Here is a 27,740-nt window from a genome sequence, read left to right as displayed (position 1 = left end):
TTTGGACCTTGGGATAAAAAGTCACATTGATCTGTGCTATTAGATTGTGGAAGACCTGAGATTATAAATTCTTTCGAATTCAGTATTACTCACTATAGCATTTGGCATACACAACAGGTGCTTAATAAATGTTTCTGGTGCTATTGCTGCCTCATCATAAGCTCTAAATGAGAGGCTTTCTAAAGAAAAAAAACAAAATTAGATATTGAGGCTGAGTTTATTCACAAATTAATTTGTAACAGAAAGTTAAGCTTTAAACTGATTGTTCTATTTTACAGTCAGTAAAATTACTAACGTATTTTTTTTCTGACTGAATACTACAGATTGATTTTGTAATGACTTTTTGGATGTGTTCAACTGTGTCATTTATGTATTTTGAGGGGACAGGCTTTGAAATCAGATCAACTCTCACTTCATATCCTGATGCGACCACACACTATCTATGTGGCTTTAACCAGTTCCCTCATTTGTAAAACTGGCATATTTTCTTGTATCTGTGGTCTATTACCAGTGTTAAGTGAGACAACACATGTAAAGCACTAGCATGAAGCCTGCCATAAGCAGGTGGTCAATAAACGCTCCTCTCTCCTTTCTTCCCTTCCTTTCTTTGACAAAAATTTATTTTTCTCTTTCCCAACCCAAATGGTCTAAGAAAAAGTAGCTAACAGTCTCTCCTCTGAGTCCTCCCTAAGCCATGGTGCTCAGGGGTGGGCAGATAGGGACTGTAAAGTGAATGGAACATGCTAGAAGAGGAATGGCTAAGCGGTCAACTGCAGGTCAGCGGATGGACTGGGCAGTGGTTTCCTAGAGCACCATCTTGAGAGGAGTTCCAAAGCCACATCTGGGCTCTGAAGGAAATGTGCCTTGACTGAGGCACCAGGTCTGCAGCTGGGGCTGGAGAGAGAAGTGGTGGGCATTTGCCAGGAGGTTTCCTCGCATCCTCCCTCTCCTCTTCCACCTTGTCTCCTTTGTGTTCATTCTTTTCTTTGTTCTTTCTTTTTTCTGCTGCTTCATTGCTATTACCCCACATAAACTAGTCCCACTGAAATTTGTTTTAAGGAATCTCCAAGTAGGGACAGAGAATTTTAATTCAACCACTGATCTTCATAGAGTAAGTGGGGCAGCCAATCCAAAAGTCCAGAGTAGCCATCTTCTCAACTGCATTGATACTGTCCAACACCTTCATAGCATCTTTCTTTTTGTTTTTCTCCATTATTTCTTCACATACTGTTACCATAGCACGGCCACTCTTCCCTGTGTTCCTGTTTCTACATGGATTTGTCCCTATAACTGAATTAGCTCATGAGGCTGCCCACAGAGCAGACATTAAGGAAATCAGGAAAGACAGCCTGGGCTTATTACTCAGTATCATTGCGACTCAGTATCTTTGGAGAGCAGTGGGACTGATACTACCTCTTGTATCCACTTTTTGAATCACCAATGCAGACTTTAGGCTAAATTTGCAACTACAGAAATGATTTTTCCTAATACTTGAATAGATAAAAAGACAACTGTCAAGATATTTGAATAGATAAAAGACAGGTGTCAGCTGGGTGACTGTGGGCTCCCTGAGAAAGGGAGGACCTGTAAAGAATGAGTTATGAGATTTTGAATCGTCTACAGGCAAACTGAGAGGGATCCTTGGGCCAGGTATGGCCAATTTAAACCCATATTGCCCCCTAAGAATGAAGACAAGGGGTCACAGAAAGTCTCTTCAGTCTATAAGTAACCTGGAGAGTTACTGATACACCACCTCCTGAAGGTGGAGCCTGAGGGAAGCTACTTCATCTTTCTGGTCTCAGCTTGCTCATCTGTGAAATGGGAAAATTGAACCAGGCCATTTCTTAGAGTCTTTCAACGATATTGTCAAAGGTACTTTTAGAATGTTTTTTGTTTATTCACTAACCAAGGTTTTAACAATGGTTAAGAGAGAAAGGAAGTCATTCAAGGTCTCACCTACATAAAAAGCATCAACACACACAGTTGGGGAGGGGTGAGCAACTTAGTCTCTCAAACAAAAAAGAATGGGAATGACAGTGTACAGGGACAGCAGTTGTTAGAGATCCCTCTCGGAGAAAGCTACCACTCAACTGCTGCCTTGAGAAGGTAAATGCAGACTATTTGCATAAGCATGCAATGTATTTTACTCACAATGTTGAAGCTGTCCATTATCTTCCCTAAGTATTATTTCTTAACATGTCCCTCACTACTGTGTAAATCAATTTGCAGGGAATTAAGGATTCTGTTCACTTAGCTGCAGATATACTAGCTTATCTGAACGGCACATTAAGATCTATTTTATGTTAGGCTCTCACCTGTGTGAGAAAAGGTGGAAGAAAAAAAAAATCCAGGAATGTCCTGCAAGAAACAAGGCATGGCATAGCCATCCTAGCTCCTGGAGGATTTATGTTTTCTTATTCACTGCTGACTACTCAGAGAAGAAAGTAGCAGTTTTATTCTCTGAAAATTGAAATTAAGGTTTCAGTCTTTTCTTGAGATGGCTGGATCCTTCTGTGATGCTGATTATTCTCTCAGCTCCTGTCCTATGAGCCAGTACTAACCCTGGGTCTCTGTAAGGGGATGTCAGGGACCGTGTTCTCATAGGTGAAGTTTTCACAGTGATAACTGATGATATTCAGTTCACTTCACAAGAGCTAAAAGAATTTGTTGCAGGCTTAAAACTGCAAACACACCTCTCCATGGGAATAGGATTAAAGGGTCCTCAATTTTCTTGCCTGCTTCTACTCAGGCACTTTTTAATTCTTAAACTATAATCCCGAGAAAGAAGCTGGGTAGCAAAGAGTAGAAATGAGTGGGTTCTGAGGAAATGGAAGTATCTATTCAAGTCTATTCAGCCCCTTAGTCATTCAGTCACTCCTTTATTCAACTAATAAACTTTAGATTACTTTTCTATAATAAGCATAATTAGTGCCTCTCCCATTTCCATCCCCACTTCTTCCTGGCTAACTGAACACCAGTTTTTCTTTGGGTGACAATGAGCCCAGCCCCAGTCCTGTTCCTCACTTTGAAGCCCCTCTTTGTAGTTAGGAATGGTTATATGACTCAGTGTAGGCCAATGAGAGGTATGTGAAATGGTTTCTGGAAAGATGTTTTCTTTCCTAATAAAAGCAGGGCAAATGTAGCTGCCCCTTTCCTTTCTTTGTACCTTAAATGCAGACATAATGCCTGGGGAGGCAGCAGCCACCTTGTGACCATGAGACTATAAGCTAACCCATATACTAAAGACTGTAAAAAGGAATGAGAGGAGGTCAGAAGGTATTCAGGTCCCTGATGACATCACTGAACAGCTAAACTAGCTTATCTCTCAATTCCTTTTTGTGAGAATGGCAATGGTTCTCAATTTGGGTAATTTTGCCCCCAGGGGACATTTAGCAATATCTGGAGATAATTTTTATTGTCACGACTTGAAGAGGGGGGCTATTGGTATGTAATACGTAGAAGCCAGGGATGCTGTACACATCTTAGAAGGCACAGGGATAGACTTACACAACAAAGAATTATCTGGTCCAAAATGTCAGCAGTGCTGAGATAGAGAAACTCTGGCTTAAGGCACTAAAAATATTTATTTGTTTGTTATTCATACTCAAATGGATTCCTGACTAATAAAGTCCCTCATCTGGGAAACACTAAACACATCATGGGCCAGACACCATACCATACAAGAGACTAGGGATACAAAATAAGTACCAAGTCAAGGGTCATAATCCAAATATGAAAGACTTGACAACAAAGGTCACTCTAAAAATGTCTAGATGTCTAGAGTTGCTCCAGACTGGCTACTGGCAAAAATATCTAGATCTCAAAGGATTGCTCTAGAACCCAAGAAAGTCATCTGGTCAACTCTGAAGATATCCTCAGTAAGGAGTTTTGTGGGTATTGTCCCTTAGAGTAGAAATAGAAACTTTTGTCACGGAAATACTAAATCATGGCAAGAATTTTACAATACAAAAGGGAAGAAGCAGCCTTCTTGAGAAAAGTAATTACTAAAGACTATACTTAAAGTACAAATAGAGGCCAGGAGAAAGACTCTGACAAAGGAATGTGACATCCAACACAGTCCTACGTGGGACAAGAACACCATGACCCATACTGATGAAGATCAGAAAAAAATGCAAGAGGATGAATTCAAACTGAGCCAGAAGAGATTGTGAGTTTTTTCTAATCCCCAGGTGAAGAAGAGCTAAAAACTGTTTTCAGAAACCCACTGTATAGTACATCTGTGGTTCAAAGAACAACCCCTCCCCCCACCCCCCAAAAAAGCCAACCATGCTTAGGTTAACTTAATAAACTGTATATAGTTCTTATTCCAAAGCTAATATTGTTATTGTTAATGAAACTTTTATTATTCTTAGAAAATTTTAAAGACTTCCTCTAGGTAAATAGCTACCGGATTGGGGTGGACCTTTCTGCACTGTTACAGTTGATTCCAGGTAAGAAATGGTCAAACGAGGGGTAATGACGGCCTATTGCTACAGCCTATCCACCCTCCTCCTCTCCTTTCTTTAACAGAGCCCCTCAGACCATGGTTCAAATGGTACTTGACCAAAGACCCTGCCAGTCATTCTTCTGGGCACAGTTACTGGGTTAAGCATGGGCACGTGACCCAAGCCAAGAGACAGCTCCTCCTATGGGGACTCTCAGGAACTCGTTTGCTGCTGCTGTTACTAAGCCTTTAGGATGTTGCTAAGCCTTTAGGATGCTTCCTAAGGAGCTTCTTTGTCAACATGTGGGGAAGAATTCCTAGGTGACAAGAAACTCAAAAGAGGGAAAAGCAAAGCTGCTGAAAGGAAGACAATGGCTTGGTGCCCTGGATCCAGACATATCTTTGGACTTCCTAGTTATGTAAGCCAATAAATTACCCACTTTGAAATTTTGCTTCAATTCGTAAGTTTCAGTCACTTGTTATTGAAAGATTCCTGACTAGTACACCAAATAAGCAGCCTGCTTTTATATAGGCTATGGCCATAATAAGGCATATGTTGTGCTGTGTTCGGGAACTCTGACCGATTCCTTCTTTCTGGAGTGTCAGCCGAGAGGTGGGCAGACAAGAGAAAAGAGGCTGGAAAGGCAGGGAGAAGCCAGAGCAGAGAACCTCCCTCGTCCTATGAAGTTGGTGTCTTTCGGGGGAAAAAACATCAATGTTTTGTAGACAGAAAGAAAGCAAATGTGTTTAAATGTCACCTTTTTAATGTATTAAACTCTAATAATAGCATTTTCAAGCTGGGTTGGAGGCTTTTTATTAACTTTTATTGTTTCTTTATCTTTTCTAGATTAAGAGCTACTTATCACTTACCTGAAATTTTAAGGCTCTAACAATCTAGTTTCTACTTTACAATGCAGATTAAACTTAACCTCAACAAAGCCAGCTCCATATGCCTGTCATGCACTTCAAAACCACAAGGACCAAAGAATCAGTCAGGAGATGGTTAAAGAAGACAGTGATGAAGGAGAAGGAATACAAGTTTGATTCAATCAGTAAATATTTACTAAACATATTTTGTATCAGGCATTGTGCTGGACAGTACAGACAGGAAATTGGCTGAAAAATATCCCTGCCTCCGAGGTGGTTAATGTTAAAGTAAAAGACAGGCAGCTAGTTTCCACCTCAGTACAGAAAGTGCTGCCAAAGAAGCTCATCAGAAGGACTTCTAACTCAGCCTGGGAGAGTCAAGGAGGGTGTTCCAGAGAAGACAATGCCTGTTCAAAGTCCTAAGGAATAAGCAGGGTTAACCTGGTTAAGTCAGCCAACTGAGAACTTGGAGAAGGGGGATTCAGGCAACATAGCATAAGCATAACATGAGCAAAAGCACGGAAGCATGGAATGACTTGGGTGTTTATAGAACTTTAAGTAGTTCATTTTTTGGCTGGCATGTAAGCCAAGAGGTGGAAAGACAAGAGAGAAGAGACTGGAAAGGTGGGCAGGGTCCGTATCAGGGAGACTCCCCTGTATCAGGCAGAGAGGCTGGTGCTCACTAAGTGGAGGTCTGGATGGTCATTTCAACTAGGGATTTTAATTAAGGAAGAAACATGATTAGATAGGAACTTTCGGTAAATTGTATTCTGGTGGCTCTTTTGAGAACAGAATAGTCCATTTAGGAAGTTATGTCAAAAGGGTGAACAAAAGAGGTTTAAAAGGCTTGGAATAGACACAGATCAATGGAATAGAATTAAGAATACAGACATAACTTATGGCTGATTTATGGTCAAACTGATTTTTAACAAGGATGCCAAGACAATTCAATAGGGGAAAGAATAGTCTTTTCAGCAAATGGTGCTGGGAAAGTTGGAGATCTATGTACAAAAGAATTAAGTTGGACCCCTATCTCACACCATCCATAAAAATTATTCCAAAATATGAGAGTTAAAACTATAAAACTCTTAGAAGAAAACATAGGAATAAAGCTTCATAATCTCAGAATAAGCAATAGTTTCTTAGATACGACACCAAAAGCATAACCAACAAAAGAAAACACAGGAAAATTGGGCTTCATCAAAATTAAAAACTTTCATACTTGAAAAGGTACCATCAAGAAATTTAAAAGACAACCCACAAAATGGGAGATCACAAACACATATGCAAATCATATATCTGATAAGGAGCTAGTATCCAGAATACATAAAAAATCAAGAATTTAATGAGTAAAATCAAAATTTCTTCAAAGGAGATGAAAGAAATGATCAATAAGCACATAAAAAGATGCTCAGATTAGACAGCGGTGATGGTTGCACAACTCTGTGAATATACTAAAACCACAGAATTGTGCACTTTAAAAGGGTGATTTTTATCATATATGAATTATATCTCAATTAAGCTGTTGCCATTATTACTGCTGTTGCTTCTACTGCTACTACTATTACTGTTACTACTACTATGAAAGGCCTTGGGAGAAGGGATAGGGAGATTCCCAGTGGGACCTCGTTGAGAAACTTCAGCAGGTAAAGTCAGCAGGACTTTTGATGGACTGTTCCAAGAAAGTGGGGAGAAGATAAAGGTGACACCTAGATTTCTGGAAGAGAGAAAGTAGAGGAATAGAAGGGAGAATGAGATGGAGATACCAGAGGAACATGGCTTTCATGCCATAATGAGAAGAAATGGAAGTTCCTGATGAAAGAGAAGAGGCAACAGTTTCACTTTGTTCAACAGACACCGATTTAACAACTGTTATGAATTGGGTCCTGGGAGATGCAGTTCTCTCCTGTGAGCTCAGCTGGGAGGAATGGGCCTTTCTGGAAGACTCAAGAGACTAAGGCCCAAGAATCTGCATACAATCCCTGAAAATCTTTAGGATGTGCACTCTGTGTATTCCTATCTTCATATCATGTAGATGGTGAAACATCTTTTATAGAAATGTTAGGTTACTTGCCAAATACTGTGTCCAAAAGGAGACTAGAACTCCGATCTCCTCGTTAAATTATACTATTTACTATAATAGTTCAATAAACAAACCATACGACTTTGAACTAAGTCAAGTGTGCTGTCTGACCCTTTAGACATTTGCCAGAACACATCCCAGTACATGCAGTCATATGTGTTTGCCCCAATATAGACCTTCTGTTGGACTGTATTTCAGAGCCCATTGATTATGAAGCCAATGAGTGTTCACAGTCATTTTCTGTGATGTCTTAACAGAATGATTTCCAGGAGGTTTCAGCTGTCAGGTGGCCTCTCTCATGCCTACCTGAGAATAGATGAATGCTACCAACCCACATGGCCCCACTGATGAGAGGGTGTCATAAATAACCCTTTCCTTGAAGACTCCATGAATGGAAAAAAGGGAAGAAATGACACTTCCAAGTCATTTTGCCAGAAAATTCAAGGATGATGGGGCAAGGAAGTATTCTAGGTTTGGCCAAGTCTGTAGACTGATGACTTGAGGAAGTCTTTCCCCATTTGGAACCCGACAACATAATCCTCAAAACACTGCCTTTCAGGTGTGCACATCAGGATTTCAGTCCTGAATGCCAGAAAATACAAAAAGGTAAAGAGTAACATTAAACAAGTCTTTATCTTTTATTTACCTCCACCCGATAAGCCCTGCCTTTGATTGTTTTGTCTGCATATTTCCTGCTAAGAGTTTACAAAACAGCACTCCTGAACGGGAAGATAAGAGGCGCACCTATTTGTTGAATAACATCAAGAGGGAAAACTGCTAACTCATCCATTTTGTTGTTAAGTTGCTCAAAAGGATCAAAATACCAATTAACTTGCTGGCTCGGAAATCTTTGATACCCTCAGATTTACTGACATTTTGAAACTCCTGTTCATACTTGCCTAATGGCTTTCTGATTACGAACAAAGAAGTGCCAATCTGTTTAGCATTTGACCTGTTTTCTTAAATATTTTTATGTATTCAATACTTAGTGGCTAAAAATACTTGACTGGTCACATTCATGAGCTAAAATAATCTTTTTTTTTTGTTTGCTCCACCACCAAATTTAAGAGGAAAAAAGAGGCTCAAAGATACTTTGTTTGAAAAAGCCATTTTGTTCTTATTTTTAATTTAAGAGCTCTCATTGCAAGAACTTTTTTTGCCCCTTCTTCTTCATGGAATTTAGTGTCATTTGGAAGACCCATGAAGCAAACATATTAGGATCCATTTTTCCCTGAGAAAAAAATTAGAAAAAATGACCTTGGGTGTATGCTTCAGAATGGTGGTAAAAAGCAGCTTAACATGGCTGATGGGGTACAGCAGATTTTAGCCTGAATTTTAGGTTTCCTCTCTGGATAGCCTCAGACAGGAGTGCCTCTCAGAGATGGTTTGTTGTTGTTGTTATTGCTGCTCTTTATTTCGTCACAGAAAGTTTCATGAAAACTCCATTTATAACCATATGCACAAGCTTTGCATTTGCAAGGCATACCTATGGCAGTTGTTCAGAAAAGAGCAGCATTTCACTCTTAGGTAAAGGCAGTTTCTGGGTCTTAAAAGCTCTACAGCAATTTATTTCAGTAAACATTTACTGAATGCAGTAGACTGAGGAGATTCAAGTGTGGCTGCTGAAGTCAGACTTCCTGGGTTAAAATTTTGGCTCTACCATTTACTACCATGGGACCTTGGTCAAATCACTTAATTTCCTTCTGTGCTTCAATTTCCTCATCTGTAAAATGGGGATAATAATAAAGCCCAGCTTACAAGGACCAGAGGAGATTATATATTTGGGATATTTTAGGTGCTCTGTAGATGTTAGCTGTATCATATTGTGCCAGACCCTGGGAGAGGAGTGGGTGCCTGGGTGCATTTACATTTGCCAGAATCTTGATGCATTTATGGAAGGATGCTTTCATCATAGCAATCAAATAGCTGCAGATTTTGAAACCTAAGGACATATACACTTAAATATCTATGGACATTTTAATTTTTCAAATGTGATCAGAAGGGAGCTCCACCCACCCCCCAGATCACTGTACTTTAGTTGGAGCACAATAAAAACACAACATTTAAACAAGTAAATGGTAGTTGGTAATGAGCCAATTATGAGTTTGGAGGCAAACGGGCAGGAGGAGCAATCCCAGGGGACAGAATGGCCTTGGCAGAGCTACATTTAATATAATGTACTTCCCAAGATACCAGCCTGACCTTTTCACAAACTCTTCAAAGAGAATGCGGTGGGAATACCCCTGCTGGCGGATGCTGACCGTCTCCAGGATCCCTGTGGAGCGGAGCTGGGCTAGCACTCTGTCTCTGGAGAACTTCAGGGCCTCTCGGTCATCATTGGGTTTGATGCAGCGTACAAAATGGGGCTGCCCGACCACCATTTTGGAGAGCAGATCCATCAGAGAATACTACGAGGGGAGAAAACACACAACGAGGTTACCACAAACATAATGGATAATTATGAAAACAGGCCTGCTGGGCCTCCAGCACAGTTTGCTGGCTTGTAAACAAATCATGGAACTTTTTGAGGCCCAACAAGAACCTAGCAAAAGGAAATAATAATATAAGTTCTGAGAAGTACTTACAGCTGCCTGTGGACCCAAAAGCATTCTTTAAACATCAACCTAGGGCCAACAATATTCCCATTTGGCAGAAACTCAGCTGTCTAAGAAATCGCTTAGGTTTTCTCATAACTCCATCACCAGCACTAGGTTGTCTCTTATATTCCAAAGTGATGCTCCAGACTGTATCCATAATTTAAAATGTCCAGCTTTTAGGGAAGGGGTCAGTCGCCTCTTCAACCTAAGAACACCAGAAAGTCTAAGAAAATCTTACCGATACCACTGGCAACAAGGCAGAGGAAAAAAGAAAAATAGAGGGCAAAGAAAACTGGAAGGAAAAAAGGAGACGATAATGAAGATGAACTAACATACAGAGGGCAGTTGGCATGGGGCTCTTGCAGAGAGAACACACAGAAGAGCTGAGGGGTGGGTGCTGGCTGCTCCTCGTGGGCATCCCCTGTGGGAGGCTTCTCTTTTGGACATGCCTTCAGGGTCAATTACAAGGAACACACAAAATCAGTCCATTGTTCAGTAATCCTACCTCCTGCTGATTCAAAATGGTGTTACCTAACTTGGCAATGTGCCTTTTTTCTCAGATTTAGCATCTGGGGACCAGTATTTTGAGGACACCCAACTGGTTGTCATGGATATATTTCAGAAAATAGTAAGCTACAGGCTTCTTCTACTGAAAAAAGGACTCTCAGATCTTGAAGATGACCTCACAGAGTCAATCAGAGCCTTCAAATCCCATCACACACACACACACACACACACACACACACACACACACACACACTAGGAGGATATAGCCAAGCCCCTAATGGGACAGGAGCAGGGTAGGTCTCAAGATGAGAAATAAGTGGTGATAGAGATTTCCAACTATGAGGGTGATGATGCATGGGCTGAAAACCCAGCTGCTGCAGAAGCTGTAGCAGGGATGGCTGCATGGATGGACTGCTGGACCCAAAGGCCACGGGGCCTCTGCAATCCACATCCTTGAGGCCAGTTCTAGTCTGCCTCTAAAGCACAGTTGCTTAGGTCAGACTTCTTGGCTTTAGATCTTTCTTAAACCTGCTAGCTTTTGGTGGAGCCTTCTGTCCATGGTGCTGGGTCTCAGATCCTGCCCTTCAGCCTGCCTGGTAACTCCAGCTCATGACCCACTTGACTGACCATCCATGCCAAGCCCCTTCCGTGGCAATCCCACCTTATAAACTTATTTTGTTGTCCCTGAGTTCCATCTTAGGCCTAACAGCATCTCCATCATGAAGCAGCCTGGACCTCAGTTTCCAGGGGTAAATGATCTCTAAGGGGCTCCCAACCCCAATGTTTCATAATTCGAAGATAAACAAACCTGTACAAATTAGTACAAGTAACTGTGTCTTAACTTTCCTTTCTAATGTGCATGTGACAGAGCCTTTCCAGAGATAATGTTTTTACTCGAAGGAGTCATTTACTGGACGAAATATCAGCAATTAGGGTAGCAGAGATGGGAAATAATTGGGCTCAGGCAAACAGTCTTGCAATGGGTCAAATGGATCTAGGGAAATGAAGTCAAAGCTAAGACATATTCTTTCATGAACCTGATAAGCCACCTTCTGGAATTTTATTAACTACTTTACTTCTCAGTAAATATGCTGAAAAGTGGCTGACTCCAGTACATTTAAGGCCAAGAAGCAGCTCAAATGCTAATAGAATCAGCACATTCAATGCACAGAACTATGCACCAGCGGCAGAGAGCCCTCTGCAGACACTGGAGATTTTATCTGGTCTTTCTGAGATCAAGATCACTGTATTTTCTCTCCCACACCCCCACCTTTCTTAACAAGGTCCTGGGCTTTGCTCTTGTTTCAGGGACTCTATGGTATCTGGGTCTCTTGTGGAAAAGGTTGGCAAGTCCTTTCTGAAAATAGGCAGAAGAGATTGAGAAGATTCCATACCCGGAAGTAGGAAGCCACGGTCTGCCCCTTCATGTTGGTGGTTTCCTCTGGATGTCGTATCACTTCCAAAGTGTCTACCTGAAGCACAGACAGAGGGAAGGGATTTGAGGATATAGACAATTCATTTTCTGACATCTCCCGCAATCTGAAAAGTTATTTGGCCAAATATTTGAGGAGCCTTGATGTTCAGGACACAATAGTACACAGCATGGGGGGAAGTTTTAAAGACATCTAAGAGAAAAATAGAATTTGCACTGCTCTACTCACTTGAAAATGACCACACTCTAGGAAGAACCATATGGTCTCAGTACAAGCCCCCATTAGTGTTATGTGTGTATTTATCCATGTTCTAACGGGTCCCTGTTAAGTTCTCCAATAATGTCACGTGAGATCAAACTACTTCTTAAAAGAAAACAGGGAACAACCCATGAGGCTGGGTAATTACAAAGACACAGGCCCAAAGCCCAGGCTGAACTGCAGGGAATTAGGTGAGCTCCTTGGCTTTCCTGCCATCAGACTCTCCTCTTCCCACAGTTCCAACGTGCTCACTGCATAGCAGAGCCTGGGATCCACCTGTGCCCAATCATCTACCCCAAAGACCTGGGCTGGCTGGAAGGAATTTATGAATGAAAATAATTGTAGCAAACAACTGCAAGCACCCTGAATTCTGTCATTTTACGTCAATAATGAAATCCCCTCTCCTGCACACACAGACCTATTTGGTTTGCTGGGTGCGTGTGTGGCGTTTCAGCACCAGCCTCCGCCGTGGCAGCTTCCCATCTGCTCTGAACAGGTGGCAAGGGTAGGAAGCAGGGACATCTGAACGGGAAGATGCTGCTGTCAGCACGTGTGTTCTGCTCAGTGAACTGCTGTCCAGGCAGCCACCTCCCCATGGGGTGAGGATGTATGCAGCCTTGTGCAACAAAAGTGAAAAGTGGGTGCTAGAAGGGATGGGGGCTTGGGGAGGTGAGTGAGTCATGAGGCTTACCCTGAGAGGTATTAAGAAGACTGTGTGCAAAATGGAAGAAAATGCTTCAATTGGCGTGGATAAAGAAAACAGGTTTGCTTAAGAAGGGGAATAAATGTGGAGCCAAGTTTTCAAAAACTAGAAAAGCAACCTAAATAGCAAGCAAGAATCTGAGGATATCTCTGAGTGAAGTGATGTCAGGGGAGCAGCACAGCGTTCTGTCTCTAGGCTGCAGATTGGATGCATTCCCAAAGCCATCATTTCATTTGAATGCAGCTGAAGCAAGAGTACAACTGCCTGTAGGATTGACTTTGGATTTTTTTTAATGAGGAAGAAGGAAATAAAAGCTCTGTGTTGCACAGAAAAGAGAAAAACACAACACACCTGCCCACCCCCTGCAGAGGTCCTATGCTGCATAGAAAGTTTCTTCCCCCATCAGAGCCCCACTTGGAGGACAGAGTTCAGAGCTGGTGAGGTTCAGGGAAAGTTAATTAGGACTGAAAGAAAGATCTTGGCTAGGGTCTGCCTTTGACCAAATTAAAATTCTGAGTTTTTAAAAACATTTTTTCTCCTATTTTCTCCCCCTCCCCTCCACCTTATCTACACACACACACACACACACACACACACCTTTTGAGAATTTCCCCACTACTTTTTATTCAGAGATCTTCCCTGAAGAACTACATCTTGCTTTGAATTTCCTCCTTCATTTGCCTCCCTTTTTATTCAAATCAGCCAGCAAGTGCCAGCTTCTCAGGCTCTAATGCCCTGTAACAGGGCAGCTGAAATGCTCATCTGTATTTCTCTTATTAGTAGAATTTACCTGTTACCCATCCTCAGAATGACAGTGGACACTTGGCATTTGAGAATTTAACAGTTTAGTGATCAGAAAAATCCTTGATGTGTATTAATTCTGCCAAGACATAATTTTAAAAGTACATGTATTGTTTTCAAGATCAGTACCCGTTCCCTGCAGCAAATTGGAAAAAATAAAGAATAAAGCATCGATTTGCAATCCAAAAGCTACAAGGCTGGTGGGCTCCTTGGTCTAGCTACCTTACAGGACTTTAAATCCTGTCCTTGTGTTCACATACAGAATAACTCTTGGGAAGTAAGCAAAATCCTGTTCTCTGTTATATACAACTTAGAAATGTTAATGCATGTCTATAGTTCATCATCTAATTATTTGATACTATATTTTAAAGAATAAACAATATGCTATTGGGATATCTTCTAATTTAGGAATTTGGAAAGGTCTTGGGTTGGTCAAGGGTCACTAGGTTCTCCTGCACATGGGACAGATCTAAAAGAGGGAATTTTGGACAAAGGATATAACAGAAGGCACCTTCTCTTGGTGCCTCCCTTCAAATTAGGAGACCTCTGTCTGCACTGGGCCTGTCATGAACGCTGAAGAACTCCAAAAAATCAAAATCTAAAGAGACGAGAAGGTTGTTGTCTGACCTAAGAGCTGTCTTTCTGAGCTAATTTAGTTAGTGGTAGCCTCATTTAATTTGAAAAAAAAAAATCTCTTAGAAATAATCCAGAAAGTAGATTCTATTAAGGTCATCATCTAGCAAATAGTTCTTTCCAAAGGTGGGGATTTCACAATAAAAAGACCAGTCCTCTCCATAATACCCTATAAGTTTTTAGCCCAGATAGGAAGAAAAGAGATAGGCAGAAAAGCCTCCTGGGCTCAAGGGATAAGGACTGCAGAACACAGAGTGTGGAACTGTAAACACTGGGTTCAAATTCTGACTCCGCCGCTTACTAGCTCTGTGGACTTGGACTTGTTATTTAACTTCTCAAAGTCTCTGTTTTCCTCATTAGTAAAAGTCGTTAGTAAAAATCACTGCCTTGCACACAAGCAAGAAGCGGTCACTCAGTTCCCCTTCCATCATTACCATGCTTGGTATCATTACGGTTTAGTAATCAGTATTAAGGATGCAGGGTTTTGCTCCATGGAAGAAGGTACATCTTAGGTCCCATCCAACACAGCAAGGAAATCTTTTTTATTTATTGGGAGAGAAAATACTTCCAATGAAACCAATTTCAAAATGATCAGTAGAACCCATATTCTGGATAAAACCACTGTCTGTCTAACCCAGTATACCTTTCTTCTACAACCCAATTTATACAACAATATAAGCCAACTGGAGCTAAGAAAGCTTGCTTTTTGCCCACATGCCAAATGTCCTGCCTGATTCCTTGTGAGAGGTGCTGGTTGGCCTTCCAAGTAGTCATGAGTAAGCTTTACAAATTGTAGTACAGACCCTAAGCCCACAGAAAACGAGCAAGTTTCCATATACACATGGACTCCACACACGGAATTTCAGATGGCTATCAAAACATGAGAAATAACACATTTATTGCTTCCAATGTGAAATCACTATACTAAACACTTTGCCTACATTATGTCACTGAATTCTCAAAATGACCCTATAAGGTAAGCACTAGTATCACTCCTATTCTAAATATAAGGAAGTTAAGGCTCAGAGATTTTAGGTAAATTTCCTAAAGTCTTGCAACTAGTAACTGGCCATGCCTAGATCTGAACCCAGTTCTGTCTGACTCCAAAATCTACTTCTTAAACATTAGACACTGCCTTTCTACGTGGCTTGTTGTGACTTATAAAATTAGTCTGAAAGCATGGCATTATTAAAAAGATTTGTCTCATCTGTCAACTAAATTTACTCTAGGATAAAGACACAGACTCCAATGTCTCATAAACCATCTAGATTACAGCAATAAACAAAAAAATGAAAGTTTTTTTTTCTGGTCTTGGTAAGTACCCACTATTTGCATTCTAGAGCCTCAGAAGTGTTTATATTCATCTTCTTCACAAGACTTTTGTAAAGAATTTTTATTACTAGCAAGTGATCTGTCCGTCTCTTAAGGAAAAAGTCCCTACAGCAACCCTCCCCTCCAAGCCTCCACAGCCCTGAACGGGGAAGCAAGGCTGGCACTGACGCCGGCCAGTGTAGGGGTGCTGCCTGAGGTGGAGGGGATTTCCTGCAAGGCCACTTCTGCTGTTTTATCTTGGATAAGGCAGAGAGGAACTGACAGAGGTTTTTTATTGCTGTTGTTGCCTTAACTAGAACTTTCAACTCATCTTCTTTCCCAGCGAAAATAAATCTCTAGTCATTTTCACCTCACCTCTATATGTATTTATTACAATGATGTAAATATACATGACCCACTCGAGGGCACACTTCTTACACAGGCAGTGCAGGGAGGGAGATAACAGTGTGCTGATACTGAGTGTGGAAGGCAGGGGAACAGGTCCTGGCACAGTCCAGTAGTCAAAAACATCAAGCCAAGGAAAGGAAGGGAATATGGTTTGACAGAGAATATTATACAGGAGTCTTTCATCTTTTTTTTTGCATCATGATCCCTTTTAGAATCTGGTGGAAGCCAGTGACTCCAAAAACCATATATACAATTGATCCTCATTATTTGTGGATTCTATGTTTGTGAACTGCCTTCTTGCTGAAATGTATTTGTAACTTCCAAAATCAATCAATACTCAGTGCTCTCAGGGTCATTTGCAGACATGCAGAGCGGTGAAAACTTTGAGACACCTGATGTGTATGTTTCCAGCTGAGGTTGAAAAAGGTGACCCTCTGCCTTCCAGTTTCAGCTCTCATGCTGTAAACAAGTGTCTTTTTCGGTCTATTTAAGTGCCATGATTTTGCATTTTTGTGCTTTTGGTCGGTGATTTTACTATTTAAAATAGCCCCTAACCTTAGTGCTGAAGTGCTGTCTAGTGTTCCTAGGTGCCAGAAGGCTGTGGTGTGCCTCTTGGAAGACATATATGTGTTAGATAAGCTTCGTCCAGGAATGAGTTATAGTGCTGTTGGCCTTGAGTTTAATGACACAAACACTGTACTTGAAATACTGTGGTATGTAGAGAAATACTGCATATAATTAATTATTTGTAAGAAGTTTCTACAGTTGACCCTTGAGCAACACAGGTTCGAATGCATGGATCCACTTACGTGCAGATGTTTCTCAATGGTAAATAGTACTACTACATGCTCCATGGTTGGTTGAATCCACACGCGCAGAACTGTGGCTACAGAGAGTCCACTGTAGAGTTACATGTGGATTTTCGACTGTACAGAGAATGGGTTCCCCTAACCCCTGTGTTGGTCAACTGTATTAAATAAGGTGTCTCCAAGTAGAAACACACATAAAACAAGATTGTGTATTAATCAGTTGACAAAAGTGTTGTGACCAGAGACTTGCAGGAACTAACCCCTAGAAACAATGCTTCAATATTTGCTTATTCAGTGTTCACAACGACTTTATAGAACGTAACTTTCTTGAATAATGCAAATCAACTGCACTTAACACAAACAAAATTTTACATGTAATATCAAGAGGCTCTCAGAACCACTGAAACTCCTATGTAAATCTCTTCTAGGGGTCCATATAACTCATGTTAAATAGTCCTAATGTCTTGCCACAGACTCACAAGGTTGAAAAGTAGAGTATTCCGCTGGATTGTAATAACAATGTGGGTGTAAAAATCATTGTTAACAAAGATGCTCTGAATCCCTATGATGTGTAGGTCCCTCATCCTCAGAGCGAGTACGTAGAGACATGTATGTCTTTATCCATTTGGGGGTAATATTCAACAGTATTACATGTGGCTGTACTGCTTATTTTTTACTAAACAAATTATTTAATATTCAATGTAGACAAAAAGCTAAGGACACTCAGAGATGTGACCTGTTTATTACTCCATCACCTTCAAGATCACTGTTTCTCGGTGTCAGTATAGACAATGAACATTAAGCAGCCAGTCCTTGAGATTCTTGGTAAACACTAGCAGGAAGGATGGAACAGTTAAAACATTTTACAGTGGGGTATCTACTAACACTTCCACCACCCCCTTTGCACGGACAAGTGCACCACTCATTTTTCAGAGAGCAATGTGGAACAATAGGAAAGGGTTTGGTTTCTTTCCTCCTGCTGACTCCATTTGTTACCTCCCCTGCAGGTTGGTGATAGCTTCAAGGAAAAGTGCTTTATCTCTTCCAAGATGGACTTTATTTTCAAGTGTCATTGTTCTGCATCTTAAGTGATCTTTCTGAGAATCAGGTCTGAGAAGGGGCCCAGAATATGCCATAGAGCATAAGGATTATTTTGAACTAAAGACATGTAAGAATCAACAGTTGCAAGAAGCAGCTTTTTCTGAACTCCCCTTAACTGCCTAAAAGCAGAGCCTCCCAAAAGAATTCAACTGTCCTAAATCCTCTCCCTGGGAGTTTTGCGACCAGGGAAGACTGACTCCTATCACCAGAGATAAAATGTCAGCACTGGGATAAGAAATTGCCTAAACAGACATTGTCATAAAACTACTGTACCTTCTATTTATTCTCCTAAAGGACCATTTATTTTCCCCAAAAGTCATTTGTTGTCTCAGAAATGTCCCTCTGCCTCTCTTCATCTCCTATTAAGCCTCAAAATCTAACTGCCCCTTTGAGTCACTTTTTTGGGTGAATTCCTTTATGTATATAATTAAAATACATTTTTTTCTCCTGCTTATCTGTCAGTTTGAGTTTAATTCACTGTTCCCCAAACACAGAACTTAAAAATAGAGGAAAAAGTTTTTACCCCTGACACAGGATTGCAAAGGATTCATGACGTTGTTTCAGATTTCCTAACCCTTGATTCCTAAATGCCTTCAATCTCTTTTCCAGATTGCCCAGGTAGTGGGTCAGATAAAGGAAACTAATGTTGCCCACCTAGGATAATCCCTAGGCCAGGAGCATCCTGTGGTCCACAGTATTTGGGGCAAAAACCTATTACTCACCTTTGGTCTCCCGGCACTGAAATGCGGAGGCAAAGATCTTGAGGCTGCTGTTATTCTGGCTCTTGTCTGGGCCAAGTTACCTGAGCAAAAAAACACAAAGAAGTTAAGACAAAGGAAAATTTAAAGCATAGCATCATGAGTAATTTTTCCCTTTGTGTCCTTGTATTTTTCAGAATGTTTTAAATGATCTGCTCCAAACTGGAAAAATTTGGAAAAATCTGAATTTTGAAACTTCAATGATATAAATTATAAGTCAAATATAATAATTATAAGTTATAAACAATTCATAAGAAAAATTGAATTTATATTAGCTTAATAAGCAGATAAGAAAGAACAGGAAGTCTCTAATTCACTTAACAAACTAGGAATAGAAGGAAATTACTACAACATAAAACGCCATATATGAAAAGCCCACAGTTCATGTACTAAACAGTGAAAAATTGAAAGTTTTTTCTCTAAGAGTAGGAAAAAGGCAAGAATGTCCATTCTCACCACTTCCATTCGACATAGTACTGGCAGTCCTAGCTAGAGAAATTAGGCAAGAAATAGAAATAAAAGTCGTCCAAATCATAAAGGAAGAATAAAATTATTTCTCTGTTCATAGATGACATTCTCTTATAGGTAGAAAACCCTAAAGATCACACACGCACACACACGCACACACGCACACATACTGTTAGAACTAACATAAGGATTCAATCAAGTTGTAGAATATAAAATCAACATATAAAAAATCAGCTGCATTTCTATATATTAACAATGAAAATCTGAAAAGGATGTTAAGAAAACCATCCCATTTACAATAGCATCAAAAATAATAAAATATTTAGGAGTAAACTTAACCAAGAAGGCAAAAACTTGCACACTGAAAACTATAAAACATTCTTGAAAGAAATGTAAGAAGACACAAATAAATGGAAAGCTATTTCACTACAGGGTACGAAAAAAGTCTTTTTTCCTCTACCTATCTTAGGTTTATTGGCTGAGGCCCTACAAGTCAGACTGTCAGAAGACAGAGTAACAAGAGAAAAACAATCAGAAGTTTATTAACACATGCATTACGCATATACACAGAAGTACTCAGCGATAAGTAACTCGCTGAGGGGTTAGAAAAGGGGTGGTTAGAACTTGGGCTTATGTAGCACCTTAACAAAAGAACAATAAATTTGTAAAGAAATGACAAGACAAAGGAAAAGAACTTTGAGTTTCTAGGGGCAGAAAATTGTGGGAAGGTAAATGGGGAAGCTAATAGACAATATATGGGGAATTTGAATAGACATTTCTCCAAAGATGACATGCAAATGGCCAACAGATAAATGCAAAGGTGCTCAGCATCACTAGTGGTCAGGGAAATGCAAATCAAAGCCACAATGAGGTATCATCTCACACTTGTTAGGGTGGCCATTATAAATCAAGTGGAGCAAAATACGCCTCTCTGGCATATTGATTATTTTAAACTGGTTGTTTTTAAGAAATAGCAGACACAGGTAATGCCCTGAAAACAGTAGAAATTACCTTTTTGTAAGGAACATGTACACTTATAAAGGCAATCTCCATATGTAAAGGTGTCGCCCTCGTGATACTAGGAAGAGAAGGATGACTCTAAATCTCTAGAAGCTCTTATCAATGGAGAAGGCACCAACTTAAATCTGTGAAACACCTTGCCCTCGATTACTGTGCTATTCCTAGTCATCACCCATAACAAGCCTCCTCATTCCCCAGCATCTTTTCTCTTTAGCTGGAGATAATATTTAAGGTGGTGCTTGGACCATTTTGGGGAGTTAGTCACGTTTTCCTGTGTATCTCCCATGTATACAGGAAGTAAACAGGTAAACATGTTATTAAACTTCTGTTTGTTCTTCTCCTGTTACTCTGTCTTTTTATTTCCAGGGTGTCTCAGTCAACCACCTAGCAGGGTAGAGGGAAAATTATTTTTCCTCCTTCACATAAACAACAACAACAACAAATAACAAGTGTTGGTGAGGATATGGAGAAATTGCAACCCTTATACACTATTGGCGGGAATGTAAAATGGTACAGCTGCTATGGAAAACAGTATGGAGGTTACTCAAAAAATTAAAAATAGAACTTCCACATGACCCAGTAATCCCACTTCTGAATATTTATCCAAAAGAACTAAAAACAGATATTTGCATTCCCGTGCTCATTGCAGCATTATTTGCAATAGCCAATCAGTGGAACTAACTAAATAGTCATCACAGAGTGAATGGATGAAGAAAATGTGGCATGTACATACAATGGAATATTTATTCAGCCTTAAAAAGAAGGAAATCATGCCATTTGGGACATCATGCATGAATCAGGAAGACATTATGATAAGTGAAATGAGGCAGGCACAGAAGGACAAATACTGTTTGGTTCTTCTTATATGAGGTTTCAAAAGCAGTCAAACTCATAAAAGCAAGGAGAAGTTAGTTGCTGGAGGATGGTGGGGGGTAGGGAAATGGGAAGCTGTTGTTCAATGGGTCTAAAGTTTCAATCATATAAGATGAAAAAGTTTTAGAGATCTGCTGTACAAAAGTGTGCATATAGCAAACAATATTGTATGGTGCACATAAAATTTTGTTAGGAGGGTAGATTTCATGTTATGTGTTTTACCAAAAAAATCTCCAAATTAAGGTACTACTAGTCACTGAAAGAGACAAACATGGAAGAAAAAATAGATTCTGGGAATTTTCCTGAAAGAGAAGGTGGGCAATATTGCCAAGATTTAAGATATATAGACACCAATGATCTGTTGGTTCAGGTCCCTCCCATATGGGGTGGGGGTGGGAGTTGGGGGAGGGAGGAACATGGCCACTTGCAGTGAACCGGCTGATGGAGGGAGGGAGGGAGAGGGGGGGAGAGAGAGAGAGAGAGAGAGAGAGAGAGAGTGAGTGAGTGAGTTAGGTGTGGGGAGCAGCCTCTGAGTCCTAAGGGCTGACCTCGAACAAGTTAATGAGTATCTCAGAGCTTCAGTTTCTCTCTCCATAACATGAAGACTGTACTACCTAATTCTCAGAGCTGTTATGGGCATTCAGTGAAATAACTCATGAAAAGCACTGTCAGCACAGGGCTGGTACAAGGTAAGTGCTCACTTCATATTACTAGCATTGATGATGATGATGACGATGATGATGATTTGCTGTGAAGAGTTCACAAAGGTCTCAGAGAGAACAGGGAATCTCACTAATTTGCTACTGTGAGCCCCAGTTTGTCAAAAAACAAATAACAGATGAGAAAAATGACAAGGCAACCCCACTTTGAATCTCTATGTCTTGGCCACTCTGATGCCTACCACTTTTGCCTTTGAAGGGTCTGAGTGGCCTCCTCAGACTCTCTCCTCCCCTCCTCACCACCTACCCTTCATCTCCTCTCTTATCCCTAGCCTCTCAGACGAAGAGATCTGTTCGTATTTTTACCTACAATGTCATTTGATTCTGTAGCCAAATACAAAGTTGTCAATGAAAGGAAATGCTGCTGTTTGTGCATATGCAAGACACTCAAGATTTCAAAGTTTTTAGCAAGTCTAGCACAAAGATGTCCAAATGTTTTCTCTGGCGATATCTTCAGAGGCTAAACTGTGATTAATAGCCCAGAAAGAACCCTTTGAAGCAGGATTGGTGACATCAAAGTCGTAATCCAGGGGTGGCAGGAGCTTTATAATGAGTGGGAAGCATTTTAACACATTTCAAAGGATTTACAGCATGAATAAACAATAGACCTCAGCAGATGTGCCACACACACCTTTCAGAAACATAACCTATAAGAAGTTTCCATTTTAATTTAAATGTAAATACAGTGTTCACACTTCTTTTGAATGTTAAGCATCCTCAGCACCTCACCCCCAGACAGCCTCATTGTCTCAGGATGCTTTATTGCCCCAGAGCTCCCTCCTACGCTTCCCAAACTGTGAAGAGAGAGAGAGACGACGAAAGTCAGAAGCATCTGATAGAATTTATATCCTATGTGGGAACTGGGTTAAGAAAGAATCTAAAATGGAGCTTGCAATGATCCCACATAATTTCCCTGCTTCCAACTTAAAGGGAAAGAGACAAGTGGTTTGAAGACAGAGCTGAAACTTTTAAAAGATGGCAATTTCCTGCCTGCTTCAGAGGATTTTCAGCTCTTGGAAGGTACCCAGCACCCATGATTTCATCTCCAGTTGCTGTTTAAGAATTGTCCAAAATGATGGGCTGCTGTTTTAAATAATCACGCTTGGAATTTGGCTTCCCTCTGCTGCCCCCTCTGGGTTTAAGGGAATCGGTTGAAGGGTTCTGGTGGTGACTGCTGGTGGGCATTTGCTTGAGAAAGTTTCCTGTTTTCATTTTCGATAGCACAAGGAAAAGGCTAATGAGCTCATAAACAATTATAAAGCAAGGCTGAAAAGTAAAAGGTGTGTGTCAAATTGCTACTCAAAAATGAGCCCCCCCCCCCCCCCAAATCAAATGCTTCAGCTCTTCTGTTACTAGACTGGGTTATCTGAGTAGGCCTGAGAACTAAAACCAGGTATCCTACAATCAGCTTGGATACTGGAAACCAAAACCACACCTTCCTGTCTACATGAAAATAACCTTGTGCTAGTTCTGTCTCCATAGCATGACTTGCTTTTTCCAGGAGTCTCCTGTCCAGGCAAATGGTTTGATTGCTCATCACAAGAACTTCCTGAAAGACCCATGACCCATCAACACTTCAATGGAAAATGTCCACAGACAGCTTAAGTAAGCCCTGTGATTCTATGAATCTTTCGTTTCAGAATTCTCACCTTGCTGTTTCCACTGATCATGGACTCTTGTGTGTGCTCCTTACCCAAGCACAATCAAGCCTTCTCACTTAGAAAGACCAGCCTCAAGTCAAACTTGATCTCTCAACACATTCTGACCCTGCCTTTCTTTCTCCAGGACACTAACAAAGCTTTGAGAGGTGATGGTCCCCCTTACTGCAGTAAGCAACGAACTCCACTTTGTCTTATCAACAGGTATTGTGAGTAATATTCAGGGAATCAGCTAGGGACAGACCTATGTTGGTGTGATCTTTGCAGTGAATGAAACGTTCTAATTTCAGTTAATACCACTATGCAAGAATAAATCCACTAGTAAAAATGCAAGAAGTTAAATTCAGTAGTTGTATAAAACATTATAGTATTTTACATGATTTTTTAAAGTTTGTCTTTACATAACTATTTATCCTAAATCTATGTAACAAGGACTTGTTTTAGATTTGATACACTGAGGTAACTTAAAATTGTGACAAAAAATATGACATAGTTGCATGTACCCAGGCCAAAAGAAAAGTGTAATGTTAGATATTATTATGCAGTTTTAACTTTCTCCCTTGGTATTTATCTACGGCCTTGAGTGTTAATATCAATAAGTGGGCAGAGGGGAGGGAGGTAGAAGAGGTCCCAGCCCACTTAGTCTCTCAAGAAAAGAACATGGGTAACTTATATATACATGGAAAGGGCTGTAGTTTCATGGAGGGGAGAAATAAAGAGTAAATAATAGATCAGGCTGTTTTCATGAAAAGAGATATGCACAGATAGCAAATTCACTCTCTATTCTGAATCTGGTCTTTATCATGAATGTGGGAAGTTCAAAGTCCAAAAGAAACATCATCCCCATTTCTATATGAACTTTTAATTGGCATTTGTCCGGCATCTTAAGGAATCTCTGCATAATGAACACTTCTAGACAGTCTCCTTGAAGGAAGACAAACCAAGGCTTTTGCTGATTTTTTTTTTTTCATTTAATATGGGAACTACTGCTTTAAAGATCTGTGACCTGGAGATTTCAAAATTGTAGAGCTGAGAAAAAAAAAAAAACTCCTTCTTTCCTCCTTAAGCTTTAAAACTCACAAGCAGGATGTCATACCAGCAAAAAACTGTACCAAATCATCAAAATGTGTCAAGGGGGCAACAGGCTTCCCCTTCCTAACTCAGTCAATAGTGGAGCTGAGGCTCTCTGCTTGCCTTTTATTGCTGTGTTGGTGGAAGTTGCCAGTTCAGTCTCTCTTAGTAAAGACAGAGCCAGTTAAAAAAGCTCTGGGTATTGTTTGCCTTCCCCACATTCCTACAGGGAATTTGCTTGGAAATAACATGGCTGCCAAATGACATGACATGTGTTCCCAAAAGGACTGGAGCCTAGACTGCTGACATCTATCCAAGAAGCCTTAACCCATTCAGAGAAAAATGAAGTTCACACACACGTATCTGCCAGCACCCACGTGTCACTGACAAGTAAGAATCGTTTATTACAATCTCAGATCAACATCCTTATGAAGCAGAGTAGTTTTTAGTCCAATCAGGGCTAGTCCTGGACAAAACTGTTAATTTAGGCAGAGGGTGTATTCAGGTTCCCCAACATGCCTTCTTACATCTCTGCTTCCACTTCTGAAGCTGCAACATGGCTTGAGTGCTGTGTCTCTCCCCAACCCCAGCAACCAATCCTCTCAATTTCCTTGCCCACCCTTGAAATCTTCCAGGAAGACCTTCTCCATAGTCCCATCAGACCTTCCTGTCTGTACCAAACCTTCAGGTGGCTACTCCTCCCTGACAACTAATCCAGATCCAATTTGTTCATGGATAGATAAATATATTACTCTACTCAGGTGAGCTGTTTGCATGTGAAGGGGAGCATAATTTGCTACCCTGAGATACACCTCTTTGGCATAAGTATTATTTTAGGCTGATTATTTTTTTATGAAACAGCAGTCATAGGAGAAACTCTGAAAACTGAGTAGAAATTATCCTTTTGCAAAAAAATTTTGGAGGGAGAAAACATGGGAAGGAAGGCTTTAATAAGGTATCCTAAGTTACTGGTGGGACCATGGACAAATGCTTTGCTATTTTGCTTTTAGGTAGATACTTAAGATACTCATCCAACTGTGTGGTTAAAGGTGAATGGCCTGGCTTGGATTCCAGCCATGGGAGACTTATGCCTGTTAGTTACTACAAGAGTTAGTGAGACCATAGCCTTGAGTAAAATTTCATATGGGTCAGGTTGTTGCAACACAGGAAACTCACATTCCACAGTCCAACTCTAGAACCCTAAATAAAATGCCAAAGGAAGAGAGAATAAACTATTATGACAGATTAAAAATATCTCTCCCTAGAAGTGCTGCTCAACACATCTGATCTATTGATCGTGGGTCAGTTATATGATTTCCCTGCGTAAAGCATAGCATTATGTTTCCTTGTGTTTTCAATTAAGACTGAGGAAGCCACACAGGGCTTCAGAAAACAAGTGGCTGTTAACTTCGCATTGTGTAGCATGATGACTGAGTACTTGGAAATGTAAGTGCTTCTTTAAGTTTCCCTCTTTAGCCTGGAAGCAATGAAAGAACACTAGACTTGATATTGAGACACCTGAATTCTTATCCCAGGGTTGCCATTTACTTTAGGTCACTTCTAGGCTCTGTGATTCACCTGTATTACACTAGTGGTCCTCCACTAGTTTGCCGAAGCATTCTGACATGGCATCCATGGAAGAAATGCTTAGTGCTATGCAGCTGCATCTAGATCAATGTGTAGCAATGTGGTGTAAGAGAGTTGGAACTACAAGGAACAGCGTAATGTTGACCTGGTACCAAAAAAGGATTGTGTGACATCTGTGGCCAGGACATGTGAGAACTTCACCTAGGCTGCAAATTAGAGAGCTGGTCAGGGTAGTAAACAATACTGTTCAAAAATCAACATCACTCACAAAGAAGAAAAAAGAGAGAGCACAAATAAGCAAAATAAGAAAGAAAAATGGAGAAATTACAGCAAATAACATAGAAATACAGAATATCATATGAGAATATTATGAAAAACATATGGAACCAAAATGGCTAACCTAGAGGAGATAGACAAGTTTCTGGAAACACACAGTCCACCAAGACTGAACCAAGAAGAAACTGACCACTTGAACAAACCAATTACTAGAAATGAAATTGAATTAGCAATAAAAAACCTCCCTACAAATAAAAGTCCAGGACCAGACAGCTTCACCGGGGAATTCTACCAAACATACAAAGAAGAACTCATACCAATCCTTCTCAAACTCTTCCAGACGATTGAAAAGAAGGGAATATTCCCAAACTCATTCTATGAAGCCACCATCACCCTGATACCAAAACCAAGCAAAGACACTACCAAAAAACCGAATTATAGGCCAATATTACTGATGAATATAGATGTAAAAATCCTCACCAAAATATTAGCAAATAGAATCCAACAGCACATAAAAAAGATTATACATCATGATCAAGTGGGGTTCATCCCAGGGACACAAGGCTGGTTCAACATACGCAAATCAATCAGTGTAATACATCACATCAACAAGAGAAAGGATAAAAGCTACATGATGATCTCAATAGATGCAGAAAAAGCTTTTGATAAAATTCAACACCCATTTATGATAAAAAACTCTCACCAAAGTGGGTATAGAAGGAACATATCTCAACATAATAAAAGCTATATATGACAAACCTACAGCCAGTATAATACTCAACATTGAAAAACTCAAAAGCTTCCCACTGAAATCTGGGACAAGACAAGGATGCCCACTATCACCACTCCTATTCAACACAGTCTTGGAAGTCCTAGCCACAGCAATCAAGCAAGAGAGAGAAATAAAAGGGATCCAAATTGGAAAAGAAGAGATAAAAGTGTCACTATATGCCGATGACATGTTACTATATATAGAAAACCCTAAAAGGTCCACATAAAAACTACTAGAGCTGATTGAAGAATTCAGCAAGGTAGCAGGTTACAAGATTAACGTTCAAAAATCAGCTGCATTTCTTTACACTAACGATGAATCAAAAGAAAAAGAAAGTAAAGAAACAATCCCCTTTAAAATAGCACCCAAAGTAATAAAATACCTAGGAATAAATCTAACCAAGGAGGTGAAAGAATTATACATAGAAAACTATAAACCATTGATGAAGGAAATTAAAGAAGACTTTAAAAAATGGAAAGATATCCCATGCTCCTGGATTGGAAGAATCAATGTTGTTAAAATGGTCACACTGCCCAAGGCAATCTACAGATTTAATGCAATCCCTATCCAATTACCCAGGACA

At 40.3% G+C, this 27,740-nt stretch overlaps 1 protein-coding gene across 2 annotated transcripts in view; it reads right to left on the bottom strand.

Moving 5' to 3' along the window:
* Positions 1-27,740, bottom strand: part of MYO3B (myosin IIIB) — a 346,597-nt gene that overhangs the window by 127,924 nt on the left and 190,933 nt on the right. For both annotated transcript variants that reach the window (XM_074363854.1, XM_074363855.1), the window contains exons 23-25: positions 18,678-18,757; positions 11,893-11,970; positions 9,597-9,802 (exon numbers count right to left, since the gene is read on the bottom strand). In XM_074363854.1, the coding sequence (XP_074219955.1) occupies positions 9,597-9,802; positions 11,893-11,970; positions 18,678-18,757 (364 nt within the window). The remainder of the gene's footprint in view (positions 1-9,596; positions 9,803-11,892; positions 11,971-18,677; positions 18,758-27,740) is intronic.

The sequence above is a fragment of the Camelus bactrianus genome, chromosome 5, assembly GCF_048773025.1.
Source record: "Camelus bactrianus isolate YW-2024 breed Bactrian camel chromosome 5, ASM4877302v1, whole genome shotgun sequence".
Classification (NCBI taxonomy): Eukaryota; Metazoa; Chordata; class Mammalia; order Artiodactyla; family Camelidae; genus Camelus; species Camelus bactrianus.
This window is presented reverse-complemented; position numbering and strand designations above follow the sequence as displayed.